The sequence below is a fragment of the Daphnia magna genome, unplaced genomic scaffold (assembly GCF_020631705.1).
Source record: "Daphnia magna isolate NIES unplaced genomic scaffold, ASM2063170v1.1 Dm_contigs188, whole genome shotgun sequence".
NCBI lineage: Eukaryota > Metazoa > Arthropoda > Branchiopoda > Diplostraca > Daphniidae > Daphnia > Daphnia magna.
Window position 1 is genome coordinate 1 of NW_025533162.1, and position 18,942 is coordinate 18,942.

General features: G+C 41.0%; 1 protein-coding gene and 13 non-coding genes across 14 annotated transcripts; all 14 read left to right on the forward strand.

The window, feature by feature from the left end:
* The first annotated feature begins 2,957 nt into the window (after positions 1-2,957).
* Positions 2,958-4,163, forward strand: LOC123467437. Its single transcript, XM_045167389.1, has one exon. It carries the CDS (start codon positions 3,000-3,002, stop codon positions 4,095-4,097), a length of 1,098 nt encoding a protein of 365 aa, XP_045023324.1. The 5' UTR covers positions 2,958-2,999; the 3' UTR covers positions 4,098-4,163.
* Positions 4,164-6,466: 2,303 nt separating this feature from the next.
* Trnav-cac lies at positions 6,467-6,539 on the forward strand. The gene has a single exon. It is a non-coding gene; the product is annotated as a tRNA-Val (tRNA).
* Positions 6,540-7,929: 1,390 nt separating this feature from the next.
* On the forward strand, positions 7,930-8,002 carry Trnak-cuu. Its single transcript has one exon. It is a non-coding gene; the product is annotated as a tRNA-Lys (tRNA).
* A 228-nt stretch (positions 8,003-8,230) lies between these two features.
* Positions 8,231-8,303, forward strand: Trnav-cac. Its single transcript has one exon. It is a non-coding gene; the product is annotated as a tRNA-Val (tRNA).
* Positions 8,304-10,271: 1,968 nt separating this feature from the next.
* Positions 10,272-10,344, forward strand: Trnak-cuu. The gene has a single exon. It is a non-coding gene; the product is annotated as a tRNA-Lys (tRNA).
* A 228-nt stretch (positions 10,345-10,572) lies between these two features.
* On the forward strand, positions 10,573-10,645 carry Trnav-cac. The gene has a single exon. It is a non-coding gene; the product is annotated as a tRNA-Val (tRNA).
* Positions 10,646-12,037: 1,392 nt separating this feature from the next.
* Positions 12,038-12,110, forward strand: Trnak-cuu. The gene has a single exon. It is a non-coding gene; the product is annotated as a tRNA-Lys (tRNA).
* Positions 12,111-12,338: 228 nt separating this feature from the next.
* Trnav-cac lies at positions 12,339-12,411 on the forward strand. The gene has a single exon. It is a non-coding gene; the product is annotated as a tRNA-Val (tRNA).
* Positions 12,412-13,803: 1,392 nt separating this feature from the next.
* On the forward strand, positions 13,804-13,876 carry Trnak-cuu. The gene has a single exon. It is a non-coding gene; the product is annotated as a tRNA-Lys (tRNA).
* Positions 13,877-14,104: 228 nt separating this feature from the next.
* Positions 14,105-14,177, forward strand: Trnav-cac. Its single transcript has one exon. It is a non-coding gene; the product is annotated as a tRNA-Val (tRNA).
* A 1,392-nt stretch (positions 14,178-15,569) lies between these two features.
* On the forward strand, positions 15,570-15,642 carry Trnak-cuu. Its single transcript has one exon. It is a non-coding gene; the product is annotated as a tRNA-Lys (tRNA).
* A 228-nt stretch (positions 15,643-15,870) lies between these two features.
* Positions 15,871-15,943, forward strand: Trnav-cac. The gene has a single exon. It is a non-coding gene; the product is annotated as a tRNA-Val (tRNA).
* Positions 15,944-17,333: 1,390 nt separating this feature from the next.
* Positions 17,334-17,406, forward strand: Trnak-cuu. The gene has a single exon. It is a non-coding gene; the product is annotated as a tRNA-Lys (tRNA).
* Positions 17,407-17,635: 229 nt separating this feature from the next.
* On the forward strand, positions 17,636-17,708 carry Trnav-cac. The gene has a single exon. It is a non-coding gene; the product is annotated as a tRNA-Val (tRNA).
* The last annotated feature ends 1,234 nt before the right edge of the window (positions 17,709-18,942 follow it).

Below are 18,942 nucleotides of genomic sequence, written 5' to 3' on the forward strand. Positions count from 1 at the left end.
CGATGTGCCCCCGTTCCAGTTACGTATTACTGAAACCTTTGTACGAAACAATGCTTTGGAAGACTGAAGATTGTCCATCCATTGAAAACTCATCGGATTTTGAAAATCGATTCCGCAAATCGATTGCAACTCAGACTACCGATATTTTCGAAAATGAAATCGGACCCGACAGTGACAATCCAGACGATACCTTGGACAGTGACGCCCTTCCATTTGACACTAATTTTCCGACTCAAGAAATGGGTCAACGAAAGTTAAGCCAAGAGGACGTCGCCGTTTCATCTCATCAAAATACAGAAAATCAGTTGCCATCCGCTGAAATATGCGCCGATGCTACAAGTCAGCGTCATTCCACTCCAATTTCCGATGACAACTCCCACACACGCGACACTAACGAGTCCGAAAATCCACCAACAGAGTCCAAGGACGATTTGTCAGTAGAAAAGCCGGAACACCAAAATGCTACCGGACGACGCCCGCAAAGAAATCGAAGAAAACCAATTCGGTTTACTGATGGAATGGTCGAATGACTTTATTGGACGGAAGCGGACGAGACATCCTCGTAATCACCATCCCCGGGGCAAGAGCTGGGATGCCAGCATCAACACCTGCCGTATCACCGTACGAACTTCAACACCAACCAGACATCGACCGGGATTCACCAGCGCCCAGCACTGATTCTCGGGAGTTCCTGCATTGGCGACACAGAGGATCGACCTGCTGATCCGACGATGGCACCGAGCAGCACTACCAGACGACGGGTCGTCGCAGGCCACCAACCGGCGGCCACAACAATGACATCGCCGTCGTGATTTTCTTTTTTTTTTTGTTGTATCCTTTGTAGTAATAAAATAGAAATACATTGGTTGTTTTATGGATCTCAAAAAAAAAAAAACACATAAGAAGTGAGAGAGAGAAGTAAGTCTCTCCCTTAATAGTAGAGAAAAAATAAAAAATAAAATAAAACAAAGGAAAGGTATAAAAAAAAAAAAAAAAAAAAGGGAAACAGAAGAACTCTGAAAAAAAAAAAAACAAACAAACAAGAAAAATGAGAACAATAATTTCTTGGAAAAAAAGGAAACAAAAACAAGAAAAAAAAACAAACAAACAAACAAACACAAAAACAAGCTTACATGAGTTCTCTCAAAAAAAAAAAAAAAAAAAAAAAAAAAAAAAATAGAGGAAAAGAAAATTACCTCTTTAGACGATTGAACTTCTTACATACTTTCCATACGTTGGGATACCATAAAGCAATGTCGTGTCCAACAAGTATAAAATATTTTGTTATTTCTTTTTGCCTCTGTGTTCTTTGAAATATTTGCATTTAAGTTGTTCCCTCTCTGAGTAGGCCCATAAATTGCAAAACTTCCATATTTCCGTCTTTTACGATAGAAGTAGCAGACATTTATCGAAAAAAAAACTTGAAAGAAATAGTAGAATTTATTAGAAGTCCATCTGTTACAATTATTCAGTAGCAATACTACATTGGAAATGGTAAAAAGTGAAGTAAAGAAAAAAATAATAAGTAAAATTTTGATAGTAATGTATGCCATTTCAATTTAACAACTCCCACTTCTCTAAGAAATCCGTAGACGAACGAAACAGTTGAAATTTTTCTAAGTCCCACTATATATCACTTCCCTTTCATGATTTTCTATAGCTTTACTATCACTGCAAAGACTTTCCCCATATACACTACACATAAAACAGCGCCACCGCTAGCGCATTCCATTCTTACACACCCCAACATACGCTAAGTTTTTCACTTTCCCTTTCGTTTCCCTACTGCAGCTTCCCCGCCGCAGCAATATTGAAAATATTCTAAGTTCCCTTTTTGCCGAAGGCTACTTTCTCTACTCCCCCTATTCCATTTTTATTCCCCTCCGCTTCTTCCCCCCATTTGTACTTTTCCCCTGCATTGGACTTAGAAAAAAACGAGAGATGCGCGTGACCTTCCACGGCAGAAAAAATTTTTCCGCCGTAAAACTTTGAAACGTTTCTTTCTCGTCAGCATTTCCACATGATTCAATATTTTTCAATTCTTTCTTTTTGATAATTAAGCTCACTTTCCCTCGTTCCAACGATATAAATTTATTCGAAAAATATTGTGTCCTTCTACCATAAAAAACGGTTATATTACGACACCCCTATTTTGCTATTATTTTGCCGTGGCGTTGCCGATGAAAAGCCGACGGAAATCGTTGACCTTTCAAAAGCCGTCAGAATTTTTTTCTTTGCTGTTTTCTCTTCTTCCCTTTGACGTTTACTTCCATTATTTCTTTTTCATATTTGATTTTCTTAGCTAGTAAACCCACATGATGACTTAGACTAAGTTGGCCAGTATACTGTTCATTTTGTTTTGTTATGTCATTTACCGTATATTTTTACATGTAGTAATGTTGCCAATGCCGTTACTATTGCTACCGCTGTGTCTTCTACCTACGCGGGCGCATTCCAAACAACTGTGTGCGATTGCGCTGAACCGAAGAATATGGGAATTATTCAATTTTCCGATTCAAACTGCAAACCGGAAACAAACAATACCGATACCGTGCAAGTGAAATACACCGTTTACAGTGATGGAACGTTCCGCGGGTGAAATTTCCGGTTTTATTTGCGCGCAGTGGATAAACATTCGCCGTATTACGAAGACCTTTTTCGGCCAATTAGTGATCGTGCCGGACAAAATTTCTATTGATACGACGCCAACCGAGTGCTACGACATGATAAACAATAAAAGGTGTGGTGAACATCATATGACTTTATCGGACAACAAATATGTTTTTGGACGTGATCCGGAAATTGTCGGATACTGGTTACAAACAATCGATTCGGAAATTCTGAATTGTGTGCTCGAACAAGTTCAGCTTTATCAACAAATGGAAGATGAAGATTTTTCGACACCTATCGGAACAGCTTCCGCAAAATCTGGTAGCTTATCCCACAATCACCTTACACTTGTCTGGGACAAAACGTACACGCAAAAATCCCAACATACAATGCGAATTGTTGAATCTGGAACCGGCTCACTAACGAAGAATTTGGGAGATGAAAAATATTTTCGTCTTTTGGATGACCGCCGCCAACTGGATTTCCATTTAACTCCTCAGCCACCTTGCGTTCCAACTCAACAACACTGCTCCAACCGTACTACAACCTTTAACATCGTCGGCCAATCAAAATTGTCCCTGGTAACGGCGGCCATCATGGAAAAATTTCCGCCAATCACCGTAGAGACTCCCGCGCCATCTAGCGCTGAAGAGTTAGACAAAGCGGCAAATCAACAATATATTCAAGACCGTGTTACCGATCGTGAAAATGAATTAGTGCGTATGATTCAAAGGTTAGAATGTGATGCCCGGAAAGCAAAACATGAAAGAGCAATTGCAGCCGCTCAGTATAACGGTTGGCTTGCCGCTTCACATTTAAAATTACCACAGTGCACGAAATTACAAGCCTTCGGACAAACTGCTGTTGTGGTTAAGTGTAACTCAGTGAACGTCACATTTGAAACTGTAATTACGTCATGCGGACCACAGCCAAAATTCAACAATTATACCATTAATCTCGATGGCTGGGAATTAGTTAAATATTCCCCATGCTATTGGACCAACGGGTTCGTTAACTTCAACGATAAGCCTTACGCTTTTCGCAACAACACCTGGAAAAGAGTTGACGCTAACGTGGTATTGCCGGAACAAACGCTGGCACATTCCTTCCGTTACGACGACGTAAAATTCTTCGATTATGAACATCGTACTAACCCTGCTTACAACGACAACCTACTTAACCACATGAATGTCATGGCTGATATAGTAGCCGCCATGAATGAACATCCACCGACCGAATTTTCGTTAAATCACCAGCCCAGCGCATCAAGTGTGTTAGTGACAGCCGCTGGAGTAATACATTATACCAGCTGGTGGGAGACCATTAAAATGTGGTTCTTCATCAGCATATTCTGTATTCTCGGCCTAGTCATCTTACGTATCTGCTGCTGGTTGGGTATCTTTCGATTCATAAGAAAATTTTGCGGCTATCCAATAGAAGAGGCTCGTTCAACAACCACCAACCGCACCGCCATGCATCCAGTTTGATTACGGGACGTAATCTCGCACCGCCGGGAGCGATGTAACGAAGGCCTACAAATACATTTAATTATGACACCCACATTCTTATTATATTATGCTTACTCTCCCTTGGTATATAATTATGTCTACATTTTACTCTCTTGCATTTACTCTTCTTTTGCATATTACTCGATTATTGTAATCCGCATAGTAACCATTTGTCATAGACATCTTAGCGTTGACCTAATTGAACACCTGCTGTCTGACTCCACACGTGCGACGCATTATCACGCCACTAAACAAACTTCCGTGATTGGTCACACGTGCGACGCATTATCACGCCATTAAATAAACATCCGTTTGATTGGTCGCACGCGCGACGCCAATCAAGCCATTAAACAAACACCTTCTGATTGGCTGCACGCGCGACATAGCGATACGTCAACAGCATCACGCCACTTTGACGAGATGCGAAGTTTCTTTGGTGAACCCAAAAAATCTAAGAAAGATCAGACAGCTAGCAGCTCGCTAAATGTTCAGTTGCCTTCAACAACACTAGTTCGACATCTAACTTGCCTTAGTGTTTTCTCTTCAAGTATTTCTCTGACTACCTGTTTCCGTAAGTGCCTATCTGAATTGTATTTCCAATCGTCTCCATTTCGTGTATGTTTTCTCCGTGTTCCGCTCTCGCTACCACGAGCCACTTCGTATCGTTTTACCAACGTGCGCTCCCGTAACGCTCGCGCTACATCGGTAAGCTTCCAAATTGCACTTATTCTGTTGGTAATTATGGTTTGGCTCGTTATTCCCTTTCTTGTTATATTGTATGTTCTTTCCCGTGTAATTCTTATGGCCCTAGTCTAATAATACACTGTCATCATTGTGGGTAAACGTCTCCGAGTTCCGTATTCATATATTTGTCTTAATCCGTAAAGTCATCCACCCCTGAGAGGGAGGATGCTTTACAAGTAGCATAACTAATAAAGATAACCATAATCTGTTTAACTGTAGAGTTATCATGGTTGTACACCACTGATGACTAGGCAACGATGTATACGGAAAAGATACAGATGATTCTTAACCTATCATAAGGAGTCTCTAAGGATAAAAAAGAATATGTAAAAACTCCTATGCTACGCCCCTGGGTGGGATCGAACCACCAGCCTTCCGGTTAACAGCCGAACGCGCTAGCCAATTGCTCCACAAAGGCATCTGAATTAATTGGGGAAACGGAAACTTTGTGCTTCTTTACGACTGAGAGAAACGTAATGTGTTCATTCTCCAACCCTTTTGGTAATCCCAGAAACAACAATTGGGCACCATTTATCTAGTTTATGCTGCTACTGTCAGTGACAGGATACAAATGTTTAGTAAATAAAACCGGAAACAGACGGCTTCTTCCAGACGTCAGATGGCGCTGATGTTTTTAAATATTTTTTCCCTTCGTTACCACCATCAAGTTTACCAGGAGTAGAAATGGAAGTACTCTTCTCACGGAAGAAATTGAGCTACACTCGTTCTGCTCCAGAGATGGCGTCGCGGCTGGTAAGTTCCAAACTAACAAATATTTTAGGTTTGATCGAATCAAATAATTTACATTTTATTCGTATCACTGAGACGAATCCAATGCTCATTTGGGAAATATTCGTTTACAATTCATCGTTGGAGAAATTTAGGGTAAAAGTTTGTATCACGTGATCTACCTTATGGACACGTGTGATAAAGAGGAAGGGCTAGTTCGGAAACGTTTACTTTCATTACCTTAACCCTTGAATCTTTGCTTTCTTTCTCTCATTCCCTCTCTTCAGAAATTCCAATTAACCAGCCGCAAACGCCATCTCTGGAGCTTAACACGCGTAGCTCAACTGATTCTGCAGCCGTTACTACTCCCGATATACATCATGGTCTAACCCACCTCCTTTCCATATGTGGAGGCAGCTGTTTCATGTCTTGCTGGGAATCAAACGTATGAATCACACACAAAAAAAATTTATTTAAGTTGTTATTTTTCTTTAGGACTCCACCATTCCTTTGACAGAAGAAATACTCAATGGATTGTTGGGATCGTTTTTGTTTGCGTTAACCATTAACATGTGCCTGGCTAGCTCAGTCGGTAGAGCATGAGACTCTTAATCTCAGGGTCGTGGGTTCGAGCCCCACGTTGGGCGTTCAATTCCATGTGGTCTTAATCGAAACTTGGTTTCAATCAATGCGTGTAATTCAGTTCCCATAGTGTAGTGGTTATCACGTCGGCCTAACACGCTGAAGGTCCTCAGTTCGATCTTGGGTGGGAACAAGACATCCTTTGCATACATTTCTGATGTGGTTATTTATATTGTTAACTTAGATTCGGTTGTAAAACCCTTTTATAAAAAGGATCCTATTGTAAAATTCGTGTTCTCATAGTGTAGCGGTTATCACGTCGGCCTCACACGCTGAAGGTCCTCAGTTCGATCCTGGGTGAGAACAGTCGGTTTTTGAAGTTTATCAATTTCACTGCAATCTGCGTGTCTGAGTAGTAACCAAAGGGCACGCCAAGTGGGGAGTCGGGTGAATTTTCCATATGGTCCCGCACAAGGCTTTTAACTAGCTGATTACCACCAGAAGACTCCCGAAAATGAAGTACACATGTTGTTTTTAGAGTAGTTTTGTTGTTTTGACGATTCAAAATTCCTTTAATTTGCTATTTTACGCGTCCCAAGTTTACTCATCATCAATGAAAGGAGTGCAAAGTAGCATAACTAATAAAGATAACCATAATCTGTTTAACTGTAGAGTTATCATGGTTGTACACCACTGATGACTAGGCAACGATGTATACGGAAAAGATACAGATGATTCTTAACCTATCATAAGGAGTCTCTAAGGATAAAAAAGAATATGTAAAAACTCCTATGCTACGCCCCTGGGTGGGATCGAACCACCAGCCTTCCGGTTAACAGCCGAACGCGCTAGCCAATTGCGCCACAAAGGCATCTGAATTAATTGGGGGAAACGGAAACTTTGTGCTTCTTTACGACTGAGAGAAACGTAATGTGTTCATTCTCCAACCCTTTTGGTAATCCCAGAAACAACAATTGGGCACCATTTATCTAGTTTATGCTGCTACTGTCAGTGACAGGATACAAATGTTTAGTAAATAAAACCGGAAACAGACGGCTTCTTCCAGACGTCAGATGGCGCTGATGTTTTTAAATATTTTTTCCCTTCGTTACCACCATCAAGTTTACCAGGAGTAGAAATGGAAGTACTCTTCTCACGGAAGAAATTGAGCTACACTCGTTCTGCTCCAGAGATGGCGTCGCGGCTGGTAAGTTCCAAACTAACAAATATTTTAGGTTTTATCGAATCAAATAATTTACATTTTATTCGTATCACTGAGACGAATCCAATGCTCATTTGGGAAATATTCGTTTACAATTCATCGTTGGAGAAATTTAGGGTAAAGTTTGTATCACGTGATCTACCTTATGGACACGTGTGATAAAGAGGAAGGGCTAGTTCGGAAACGTTTACTTTCATTACCTTAACCCTTGAATCTTTGCTTTCTTTCTCTCATTCCCTCTCTTCAGAAATTCCAATTAACCAGCCGCAAACGCCATCTCTGGAGCTTAACACGCGTAGCTCAACTGATTCTGCAGCCGTTACTACTCCCGATATACATCATGGTCTAACCCACCTCCTTTCCATATGTGGAGGCAGCTGTTTCATGTCTTGCTGGAAATCAAACGTATGAATCACACACAAAAAAAATTTATTTAAGTTGTTATTTTTCTTTAGGACTCCACCATTCCTTTGACAGAAGAAATACTCAATGGATTGTTGGGATCGTTTCTGTTTGCGTTAACCATTAACATGTGCCTGGCTAGCTCAGTCGGTAGAGCATGAGACTCTTAATCTCAGGGTCGTGGGTTCGAGCCCCACGTTGGGCGTTCAATTCCATGTGGTCTTAATCGAAACTTGGTTTCAATCAATGCGTGTAATTCAGTTCCCATAGTGTAGTGGTTATCACGTCGGCCTAACACGCTGAAGGTCCTCAGTTCGATCCTGGGTGGGAACAAGACATCCTTTGCATACATTTCTGATGTGGTTATTTATATTGTTAACTTAGATTCGGTTGTAAAACCCTTTTATAAAAAGGATCCTATTGTAAAATTCGTGTTCTTATAGTGTAGCGGTTATCACGTCGGCCTCACACGCTGAAGGTCCTCAGTTCGATCCTGGGTGAGAACAGTCGGTTTTTGAAGTTTATCAATTTCACTGCAATCTGCGTGTCTGAGTAGTAACCAAAGGGCACGCCAAGTGGGGAGTCGGGTGAATTTTCCATATGGTCCCGCACAAGGCTTTTAACTAGCTGATTACCACCAGAAGACTCCCGAAAATGAAGTACACATGTTGTTTTTAGAGTAGTTTTGTTGTTTTGACGATTCAAAATTCCTTTAATTTGCTATTTTACGCGTCCCAAGTTTACTCATCATCAATGAAAGGAGTGCAAAGTAGCATAACTAATAAAGATAACCATAATCTGTTTAACTGTAGAGTTATCATGGTTGTACACCACTGATGACTAGGCAACGATGTATACGGAAAAGATACAGATGATTCTTAACCTATCATAAGGAGTCTCTAAGGATAAAAAAGAATATGTAAAAACTCCTATGCTACGCCCCTGGGTGGGATCGAACCACCAGCCTTCCGGTTAACAGCCGAACGCGCTAGCCAATTGCGCCACAAAGCCATCTGAATTAATTGGGGAAAACGGAAACTTTGTGCTTCTTTACGACTGAGAGAAACGTAATGTGTTCATTCTCCAACCCTTTTGGTAATCCCAGAAACAACAATTGGGCACCATTTATCTAGTTTATGCTGCTACTGTCAGTGACAGGATACAAATGTTTAGTAAATAAAACCGGAAACAGACGGCTTCTTCCAGACGTCAGATGGCGCTGATGTTTTTAAATATTTTTTCCCTTCGTTACCACCACCATAGCCTTCTCTATTAAGAAAGCCGAAAGGTTGGAGCTTTTTTTTGAAGCAAATTTTGCTTCCCTACCTCCAATTTTGCCCATCCTTCAAGTGTACCCACGGGAGCCGTTTTATCGCCTAGTGGCGATTTTAAAAAGTTAACTTTTCGATCGATATGAATTCATTCCTTCTGAAATGAATGAGGCATCCCTCAATTACACATGTTATGCCCATTCTCGCCGAGCCGGAGACAAAAAATTTTATTGTACGGCTTCACGTGTTGAATGGCTGCGAATGAACATATGCAATAAACAGGAATGCATGCCGTTCCGTGTAACATCGTCATTAAAATCCCCCCCGCAAAAAATATTAAAATCCTCACCAAAAAATAAAAAGGGGCGTTCATAAATTACCGCTCATAAATCCAGATGATTCTCTCCCTCCCCTTCATTTTTTTTTTACCAAAGATGGCTCCCGTGGGTACCCTTGGAGGAAGGGAATGGGAGGAAAGGTGAGCAAAATGTGCTTCACTTTTCCAACATGCAAGGGATAGCGTTCCTTTCGGCTTTCTCTAATAGAGAAGGCTATGCCACCACCAAGTTTACCAGGAGTAGAAATGGAAGTACTCTTCTCACGGAAGAAATTGAGCTACACTCGTTCTGCTCCAGAGATGGCGTCGCGGCTGGTAAGTTCCAAACTAACAAATATTTTAGGTTTTATCGAATCAAATAATTTACATTTTATTCGTATCACTGAGACGAATCCAATGCTCATTTGGGAAATATTCGTTTACAATTCATCGTTGGAGAAATTTAGGGTAAAAGTTTGTATCACGTGATCTACCTTATGGACACGTGTGATAAAGAGGAAGGGCTAGTTCGGAAACGTTTACTTTCATTACCTTAACCCTTGAATCTTTGCTTTCTTTCTCTCATTCCCTCTCTTCAGAAATTCCAATTAACCAGCCGCAAACGCCATCTCTGGAGCTTAACACGCGTAGCTCAACTGATTCTGCAGCCGTTACTACTCCCGATATACATCATGGTCTAACCCACCTCCTTTCCATATGTGGAGGCAGCTGTTTCATGTCTTGCTGGAAATCAAACGTATGAATCACACACAAAAAAAAATTTATTTAAGTTGTTATTTTTCTTTAGGACTCCACCATTCCTTTGACAGAAGAAATACTCAATGGATTGTTGGGATCGTTTCTGTTTGCGTTAACCATTAACATGTGCCTGGCTAGCTCAGTCGGTAGAGCATGAGACTCTTAATCTCAGGGTCGTGGGTTCGAGCCCCACGTTGGGCGTTCAATTCCATGTGGTCTTAATCGAAACTTGGTTTCAATCAATGCGTGTAATTCAGTTCTCATAGTGTAGTGGTTATCACGTCGGCCTAACACGCTGAAGGGCCTCAGTTCGATCCTGGGTGGGAACAAGACATCCTTTGCATACATTTCTCATGTGGTTATTTATATTGTTAACTTAGATTCGGTTTTAAAACCCTTTTATAAAAAGGATCCTATTGTAAAATTCGTGTTCTCATAGTGTAGCGGTTATCACGTCGGCCTCACACGCTGAAGGTCCTCAGTTCGATCCTGGGTGAGAACAGTCGGTTTTTGAAGTTTATCAATTTCACTGCAATCTGCGTGTCTGAGTAGTAACCAAAGGGCACGCCAAGTGGGGAGTCGGGTGAATTTTCCATATGGTCCCGCACAAGGCTTTTAACTAGCTGATTACCACCAGAAGACTCCCGAAAATGAAGTACACATGTTGTTTTTAGAGTAGTTTTGTTGTTTTGACGATTCAAAATTCCTTTAATTTGCTATTTTACGCGTCCCAAGTTTACTCATCATCAATGAAAGGAGTGCAAAGTAGCATAACTAATAAAGATAACCATAATCTGTTTAACTGTAGAGTTATCATGGTTGTACACCACTGATGACTAGGCAACGATGTATACGGAAAAGATACAGATGATTCTTAACCTATCATAAGGAGTCTCTAAGGATAAAAAGAATATGTAAAAACTCCTATGCTACGCCCCTGGGTGGGATCGAACCACCAGCCTTCCGGTTAACAGCCGAACGCGCTAGCCAATTGCGCCACAAAGGCATCTGAATTAATTGGGGGAAACGGAAACTTTGTGCTTCTTTACGACTGAGAGAAACGTAATGTGTTCATTCTCCAACCCTTTTGGTAATCCCAGAAACAACAATTGGGCACCATTTATCTAGTTTATGCTGCTACTGTCAGTGACAGGATACAAATGTTTAGTAAATAAAACCGGAAACAGACGGCTTCTTCCAGACGTCAGATGGCGCTGATGTTTTTAAATATTTTTTTCCCTTCGTTACCACCATCAAGTTTACCAGGAGTAGAAATGGAAGTACTCTTCTCACGGAAGAAATTGAGCTACACTCGTTCTGCTCCAGAGATGGCGTCGCGGCTGGTAAGTTCCAAACTAACAAATATTTTAGGTTTTATCGAATCAAATAATTTACATTTTATTCGTATCACTGAGACGAATCCAATGCTCATTTGGGAAATATTCGTTTACAATTCATCGTTGGAGAAATTTAGGGTAAAAGTTTGTATCACGTGATCTACCTTATGGACACGTGTGATAAAGAGGAAGGGCTAGTTCGGAAACGTTTACTTTCATTACCTTAACCCTTGAATCTTTGCTTTCTTTCTCTCATTCCCTCTCTTCAGAAATTCCAATTAACCAGCCGCAAACGCCATCTCTGGAGCTTAACACGCGTAGCTCAACTGATTCTGCAGCCGTTACTACTCCCGATATACATCATGGTCTAACCCACCTCCTTTCCATATGTGGAGGCAGCTGTTTCATGTCTTGCTGGAAATCAAACGTATGAATCACACACAAAAAAAAATTTATTTAAGTTGTTATTTTTCTTTAGGACTCCACCATTCCTTTGACAGAAGAAATACTCAATGGATTGTTGGGATCGTTTCTGTTTGCGTTAACCATTAACATGTGCCTGGCTAGCTCAGTCGGTAGAGCATGAGACTCTTAATCTCAGGGTCGTGGGTTCGAGCCCCACGTTGGGCGTTCAATTCCATGTGGTCTTAATCGAAACTTGGTTTCAATCAATGCGTGTAATTCAGTTCCCATAGTGTAGTGGTTATCACGTCGGCCTAACACGCTGAAGGTCCTCAGTTCGATCCTGGGTGGGAACAAGACATCCTTTGCATACATTTCTGATGTGGTTATTTATATTGTTAACTTAGATTCGGTTGTAAAACCCTTTTATAAAAAGGATCCTATTGTAAAATTCGTGTTCTCATAGTGTAGCGGTTATCACGTCGGCCTCACACGCTGAAGGTCCTCAGTTCGATCCTGGGTGAGAACAGTCGGTTTTTGAAGTTTATCAATTTCACTGCAATCTGCGTGTCTGAGTAGTAACCAAAGGGCACGCCAAGTGGGGAGTCGGGTGAATTTTCCATATGGTCCCGCACAAGGCTTTTAACTAGCTGATTACCACCAGAAGACTCCCGAAAATGAAGTACACATGTTGTTTTTAGAGTAGTTTTGTTGTTTTGACGATTCAAAATTCCTTTAATTTGCTATTTTACGCGTCCCAAGTTTACTCATCATCAATGAAAGGAGTGCAAAGTAGCATAACTAATAAAGATAACCATAATCTGTTTAACTGTAGAGTTATCATGGTTGTACACCACTGATGACTAGGCAACGATGTATACGGAAAAGATACAGATGATTCTTAACCTATCATAAGGAGTCTCTAAGGATAAAAAAGAATATGTAAAAACTCCTATGCTACGCCCCTGGGTGGGATCGAACCACCAGCCTTCCGGTTAACAGCCGAACGCGCTAGCCAATTGCGCCACAAAGGCATCTGAATTAATTGGGGGAAACGGAAACTTTGTGCTTCTTTACGACTGAGAGAAACGTAATGTGTTCATTCTCCAACCCTTTTGGTAATCCCAGAAACAACAATTGGGCACCATTTATCTAGTTTATGCTGCTACTGTCAGTGACAGGATACAAATGTTTAGTAAATAAAACCGGAAACAGACGGCTTCTTCCAGACGTCAGATGGCGCTGATGTTTTTAAATATTTTTTCCCTTCGTTACCACCATCAAGTTTACCAGGAGTAGAAATGGAAGTACTCTTCTCACGGAAGAAATTGAGCTACACTCGTTCTGCTCCAGAGATGGCGTCGCGGCTGGTAAGTTCCAAACTAACAAATATTTTAGGTTTTATCGAATCAAATAATTTACATTTTATTCGTATCACTGAGACGAATCCAATGCTCATTTGGGAAATATTCGTTTACAATTCATCGTTGGAGAAATTTAGGGTAAAAGTTTGTATCACGTGATCTACCTTATGGACACGTGTGATAAAGAGGAAGGGCTAGTTCGGAAACGTTTACTTTCATTACCTTAACCCTTGAATCTTTGCTTTCTTTCTCTCATTCCCTCTCTTCAGAAATTCCAATTAACCAGCCGCAAACGCCATCTCTGGAGCTTAACACGCGTAGCTCAACTGATTCTGCAGCCGTTACTACTCCCGATATACATCATGGTCTAACCCACCTCCTTTCCATATGTGGAGGCAGCTGTTTCATGTCTTGCTGGAAATCAAACGTATGAATCACACACAAAAAAAAATTTATTTAAGTTGTTATTTTTCTTTAGGACTCCACCATTCCTTTGACAGAAGAAATACTCAATGGATTGTTGGGATCGTTTCTGTTTGCGTTAACCATTAACATGTGCCTGGCTAGCTCAGTCGGTAGAGCATGAGACTCTTAATCTCAGGGTCGTGGGTTCGAGCCCCACGTTGGGCGTTCAATTCCATGTGGTCTTAATCGAAACTTGGTTTCAATCAATGCGTGTAATTCAGTTCCCATAGTGTAGTGGTTATCACGTCGGCCTAACACGCTGAAGGTCCTCAGTTCGATCCTGGGTGGGAACAAGACATCCTTTGCATACATTTCTGATGTGGTTATTTATATTGTTAACTTAGATTCGGTTGTAAAACCCTTTTATAAAAAGGATCCTATTGTAAAATTCGTGTTCTCATAGTGTAGCGGTTATCACGTCGGCCTCACACGCTGAAGGTCCTCAGTTCGATCCTGGGTGAGAACAGTCGGTTTTTGAAGTTTATCAATTTCACTGCAATCTGCGTGTCTGAGTAGTAACCAAAGGGCACGCCAAGTGGGGAGTCGGGTGAATTTTCCATATGGTCCCGCACAAGGCTTTTAACTAGCTGATTACCACCAGAAGACTCCCGAAAATGAAGTACACATGTTGTTTTTAGAGTAGTTTTGTTGTTTTGACGATTCAAAATTCCTTTAATTTGCTATTTTACGCGTCCCAAGTTTACTCATCATCAATGAAAGGAGTGCAAAGTAGCATAACTAATAAAGATAACCATAATCTGTTTAACTGTAGAGTTATCATGGTTGTACACCACTGATGACTAGGCAACGATGTATACGGAAAAGATACAGATGATTCTTAACCTATCATAAGGAGTCTCTAAGGATAAAAAAGAATATGTAAAAACTCCTATGCTACGCCCCTGGGTGGGATCGAACCACCAGCCTTCCGGTTAACAGCCGAACGCGCTAGCCAATTGCGCCACAAAGGCATCTGAATTAATTGGGGGAAACGGAAACTTTGTGCTTCTTTACGACTGAGAGAAACGTAATGTGTTCATTCTCCAACCCTTTTGGTAATCCCAGAAACAACAATTGGGCACCATTTATCTAGTTTATGCTACTACTGTCAGTGACAGGATACAAATGTTTAGTAAATAAAACCGGAAACAGACGGCTTCTTCCAGACGTCAGATGGCGCTGATGTTTTTAAATATTTTTTCCCTTCGTTACCACCATCAAGTTTACCAGGAGTAGAAATGGAAGTACTCTTCTCACGGAAGAAATTGAGCTACACTCGTTCTGCTCCAGAGATGGCGTCGCGGCTGGTAAGTTCCAAACTAACAAATATTTTAGGTTTTATCGAATCAAATAATTTACATTTTATTCGTATCACTGAGACGAATCCAATGCTCATTTGGGAAATATTCGTTTACAATTCATCGTTGGAGAAATTTAGGGTAAAAGTTTGTATCACGTGATCTACCTTATGGACACGTGTGATAAAGAGGAAGGGCTAGTTCGGAAACGTTTACTTTCATTACCTTAACCCTTGAATCTTTGCTTTCTTTCTCTCATTCCCTCTCTTCAGAAATTCCAATTAACCAGCCGCAAACGCCATCTCTGGAGCTTAACACGCGTAGCTCAACTGATTCTGCAGCCGTTACTACTCCCGATATACATCATGGTCTAACCCACCTCCTTTCCATATGTGGAGGCAGCTGTTTCATGTCTTGCTGGAAATCAAACGTATGAATCACACACAAAAAAAAATTTATTTAAGTTGTTATTTTTCTTTAGGACTCCACCATTCCTTTGACAGAAGAAATACTCAATGGATTGTTGGGATCGTTTCTGTTTGCGTTAACCATTAACATGTGCCTGGCTAGCTCAGTCGGTAGAGCATGAGACTCTTAATCTCAGGGTCGTGGGTTCGAGCCCCACGTTGGGCGTTCAATTCCATGTGGTCTTAATCGAAACTTGGTTTCAATCAATGCGTGTAATTCAGTTCCCATAGTGTAGTGGTTATCACGTCGGCCTAACACGCTGAAGGTCCTCAGTTCGATCCTGGGTGGGAACAAGACATCCTTTGCATACATTTCTGATGTGGTTATTTATATTGTTAACTTAGATTCGGTTGTAAAACCCTTTTATAAAAAGGATCCTATTGTAAAATTCGTGTTCTCATAGTGTAGCGGTTATCACGTCGGCCTCACACGCTGAAGGTCCTCAGTTCGATCCTGGGTGAGAACAGTCGGTTTTTGAAGTTTATCAATTTCACTGCAATCTGCGTGTCTGAGTAGTAACCAAAGGGCACGCCAAGTGGGGAGTCGGGTGAATTTTCCATATGGTCCCGCACAAGGCTTTTAACTAGCTGATTACCACCAGAAGACTCCCGAAAATGAAGTACACATGTTGTTTTTAGAGTAGTTTTGTTGTTTTGACGATTCAAAATTCCTTTAATTTGCTATTTTACGCGTCCCAAGTTTACTCATCATCAATGAAAGGAGTGCAAAGTAGCATAACTAATAAAGATAACCATAATCTGTTTAACTGTAGAGTTATCATGGTTGTACACCACTGATGACTAGGCAACGATGTATACGGAAAAGATACAGATGATTCTTAACCTATCATAAGGAGTCTCTAAGGATAAAAAAGAATATGTAAAAACTCCTATGCTACGCCCCTGGGTGGGATCGAACCACCAGCCTTCCGGTTAACAGCCGAACGCGCTAGCCAATTGCGCCACAAAGGCATCTGAATTAATTGGGGGAAACGGAAACTTTGTGCTTCTTTACGACTGAGAGAAACGTAATGTGTTCATTCTCCAACCCTTTTGGTAATCCCAGAAACAACAATTGGGCACCATTTATCTAGTTTATGCTGCTACTGTCAGTGACAGGATACAAATGTTTAGTAAATAAAACCGGAAACAGACGGCTTCTTCCAGACGTCAGATGGCGCTGATGTTTTTAAATATTTTTTCCCTTCGTTACCACCATCAAGTTTACCAGGAGTAGAAATGGAAGTACTCTTCTCACGGAAGAAATTGAGCTACACTCGTTCTGCTCCAGAGATGGCGTCGCGGCTGGTAAGTTCCAAACTAACAAATATTTTAGGTTTTATCGAATCAAATAATTTACATTTTATTCGTATCACTGAGACGAATCCAATGCTCATTTGGGAAATATTCGTTTACAATTCATCGTTGGAGAAATTTAGGGTAAAAGTTTGTATCACGTGATCTACCTTATGGACACGTGTGATAAAGAGGAAGGGCTAGTTCGGAAACGTTTACTTTCATTACCTTAACCCTTGAATCTTTGCTTTCTTTCTCTCATTCCCTCTCTTCAGAAATTCCAATTAACCAGCCGCAAACGCCATCTCTGGAGCTTAACACGCGTAGCTCAACTGATTCTGCAGCCGTTACTACTCCCGATATACATCATGGTCTAACCCACCTCCTTTCCATATGTGGAGGCAGCTGTTTCATGTCTTGCTGGAAATCAAACGTATGAATCACACACAAAAAAATTTATTTAAGTTGTTATTTTTCTTTAGGACTCCACCATTCCTTTGACAGAAGAAATACTCAATGGATTGTTGGGATCGTTTCTGTTTGCGTTAACCATTAACATGTGCCTGGCTAGCTCAGTCGGTAGAGCATGAGACTCTTAATCTCAGGGTCGTGGGTTCGAGCCCCACGTTGGGCGTTCAATTCCATGTGGTCTTAATCGAAACTTGGTTTCAATCAATGCGTGTAATTCAGTTCCCATAGTGTAGTGGTTATCACGTCGGCCTAACACGCTGAAGGTCCTCAGTTCGATCCTGGGTGGGAACAAGACATCCTTTGCATACATTTCTGATGTGGTTATTTATATTGTTAACTTAGATTCGGTTGTAAAACCCTTTTATAAAAAAGGATCCTATTGTAAAATTCGTGTTCTCATAGTGTAGCGGTTATCACGTCGGCCTCACACGCTGAAGGTCCTCAGTTCGATCCTGGGTGAGAACAGTCGGTTTTTGAAGTTTATCAATTTCACTGCAATCTGCGTGTCTGAGTAGTAACCAAAGGGCACGCCAAGTGGGGAGTCGGGTGAATTTTCCATATGGTCCCGCACAAGGCTTTTAACTAGCTGATTACCACCAGAAGACTCCCGAAAATGAAGTACACATGTTGTTTTTAGAGTAGTTTTGTTGTTTTGACGATTCAAAATTCCTTTAATTTGCTATTTTACGCGTCCCAAGTTTACTCATCATCAATGAAAGGAGTGCAAAGTAGCATAACTAATAAAGATAACCATAATCTGTTTAACTGTAGAGTTATCATGGTTGTACACCACTGATGACTAGGCAACGATGTATACGGAAAAGATACAGATGATTCTTAACCTATCATAAGGAGTCTCTAAGGATAAAAAGAATATGTAAAAACTCCTATGCTACGCCCCTGGATGGGATCGAACCACCAGCCTTCCGGTTAACAGCCGAACGCGCTAGCCAATTGCGCCACAAAGGCATCTGAATTAATTGGGGGAAACGGAAACTTTGTGCTTCTTTACGACTGAGAGAAACGTAATGTGTTCATTCTCCAACCCTTTTGGTAATCCCAGAAACAACAATTGGGCACCATTTATCTAGTTTATGCTGCTACTGTCAGTGACAGGATACAAATGTTTAGTAAATAAAACCGGAAACAGACGGCTTCTTCCAGACGTCAGATGGCGCTGATGTTTTTAAATATTTTTTCCCTTCGTTACCACCATCAAGTTTACCAGGAGTAGAAATGGAAGTACTCTTCTCACGGAAGAAATTGAGCTACACTCGTTCTGCTCCAGAGATGGCGTCGCGGCTGGTAAGTTCCAAACTAACAAATATTTTAGGTTTTATCGAATCAAATAATTTACATTTTATTCGTATCACTGAGACGAATCCAATGCTCATTTGGGAAATATTCGTTTACAATTCATCGTTGGAGAAATTTAGGGTAAAAGTTTGTATCACGTGATCTACCTTATGGACACGTGTGATAAAGAGGAAGGGCTAGTTCGGAAACGTTTACTTTCATTACCTTAACCCTTGAATCTTTGCTTTCTTTCTCTCATTCCCTCTCTTCAGAAATTCCAATTAACCAGCCGCAAACGCCATCTCTGGAGCTTAACACGCGTAGCTCAACTGATTCTGCAGCCGTTACTACTCCCGATATACATCATGGTCTAACCCACCTCCTTTCCATATGTGGAGGCAGC

What these genes read in the sequence shown, in the direction of transcription:
- LOC123467437 (XM_045167389.1), top strand. Translation starts at nt 3,000, where the DNA reads ATGCGAATTGTTGAATCTGGAACCGGCTCACTAACGAAGAATTTGGGA.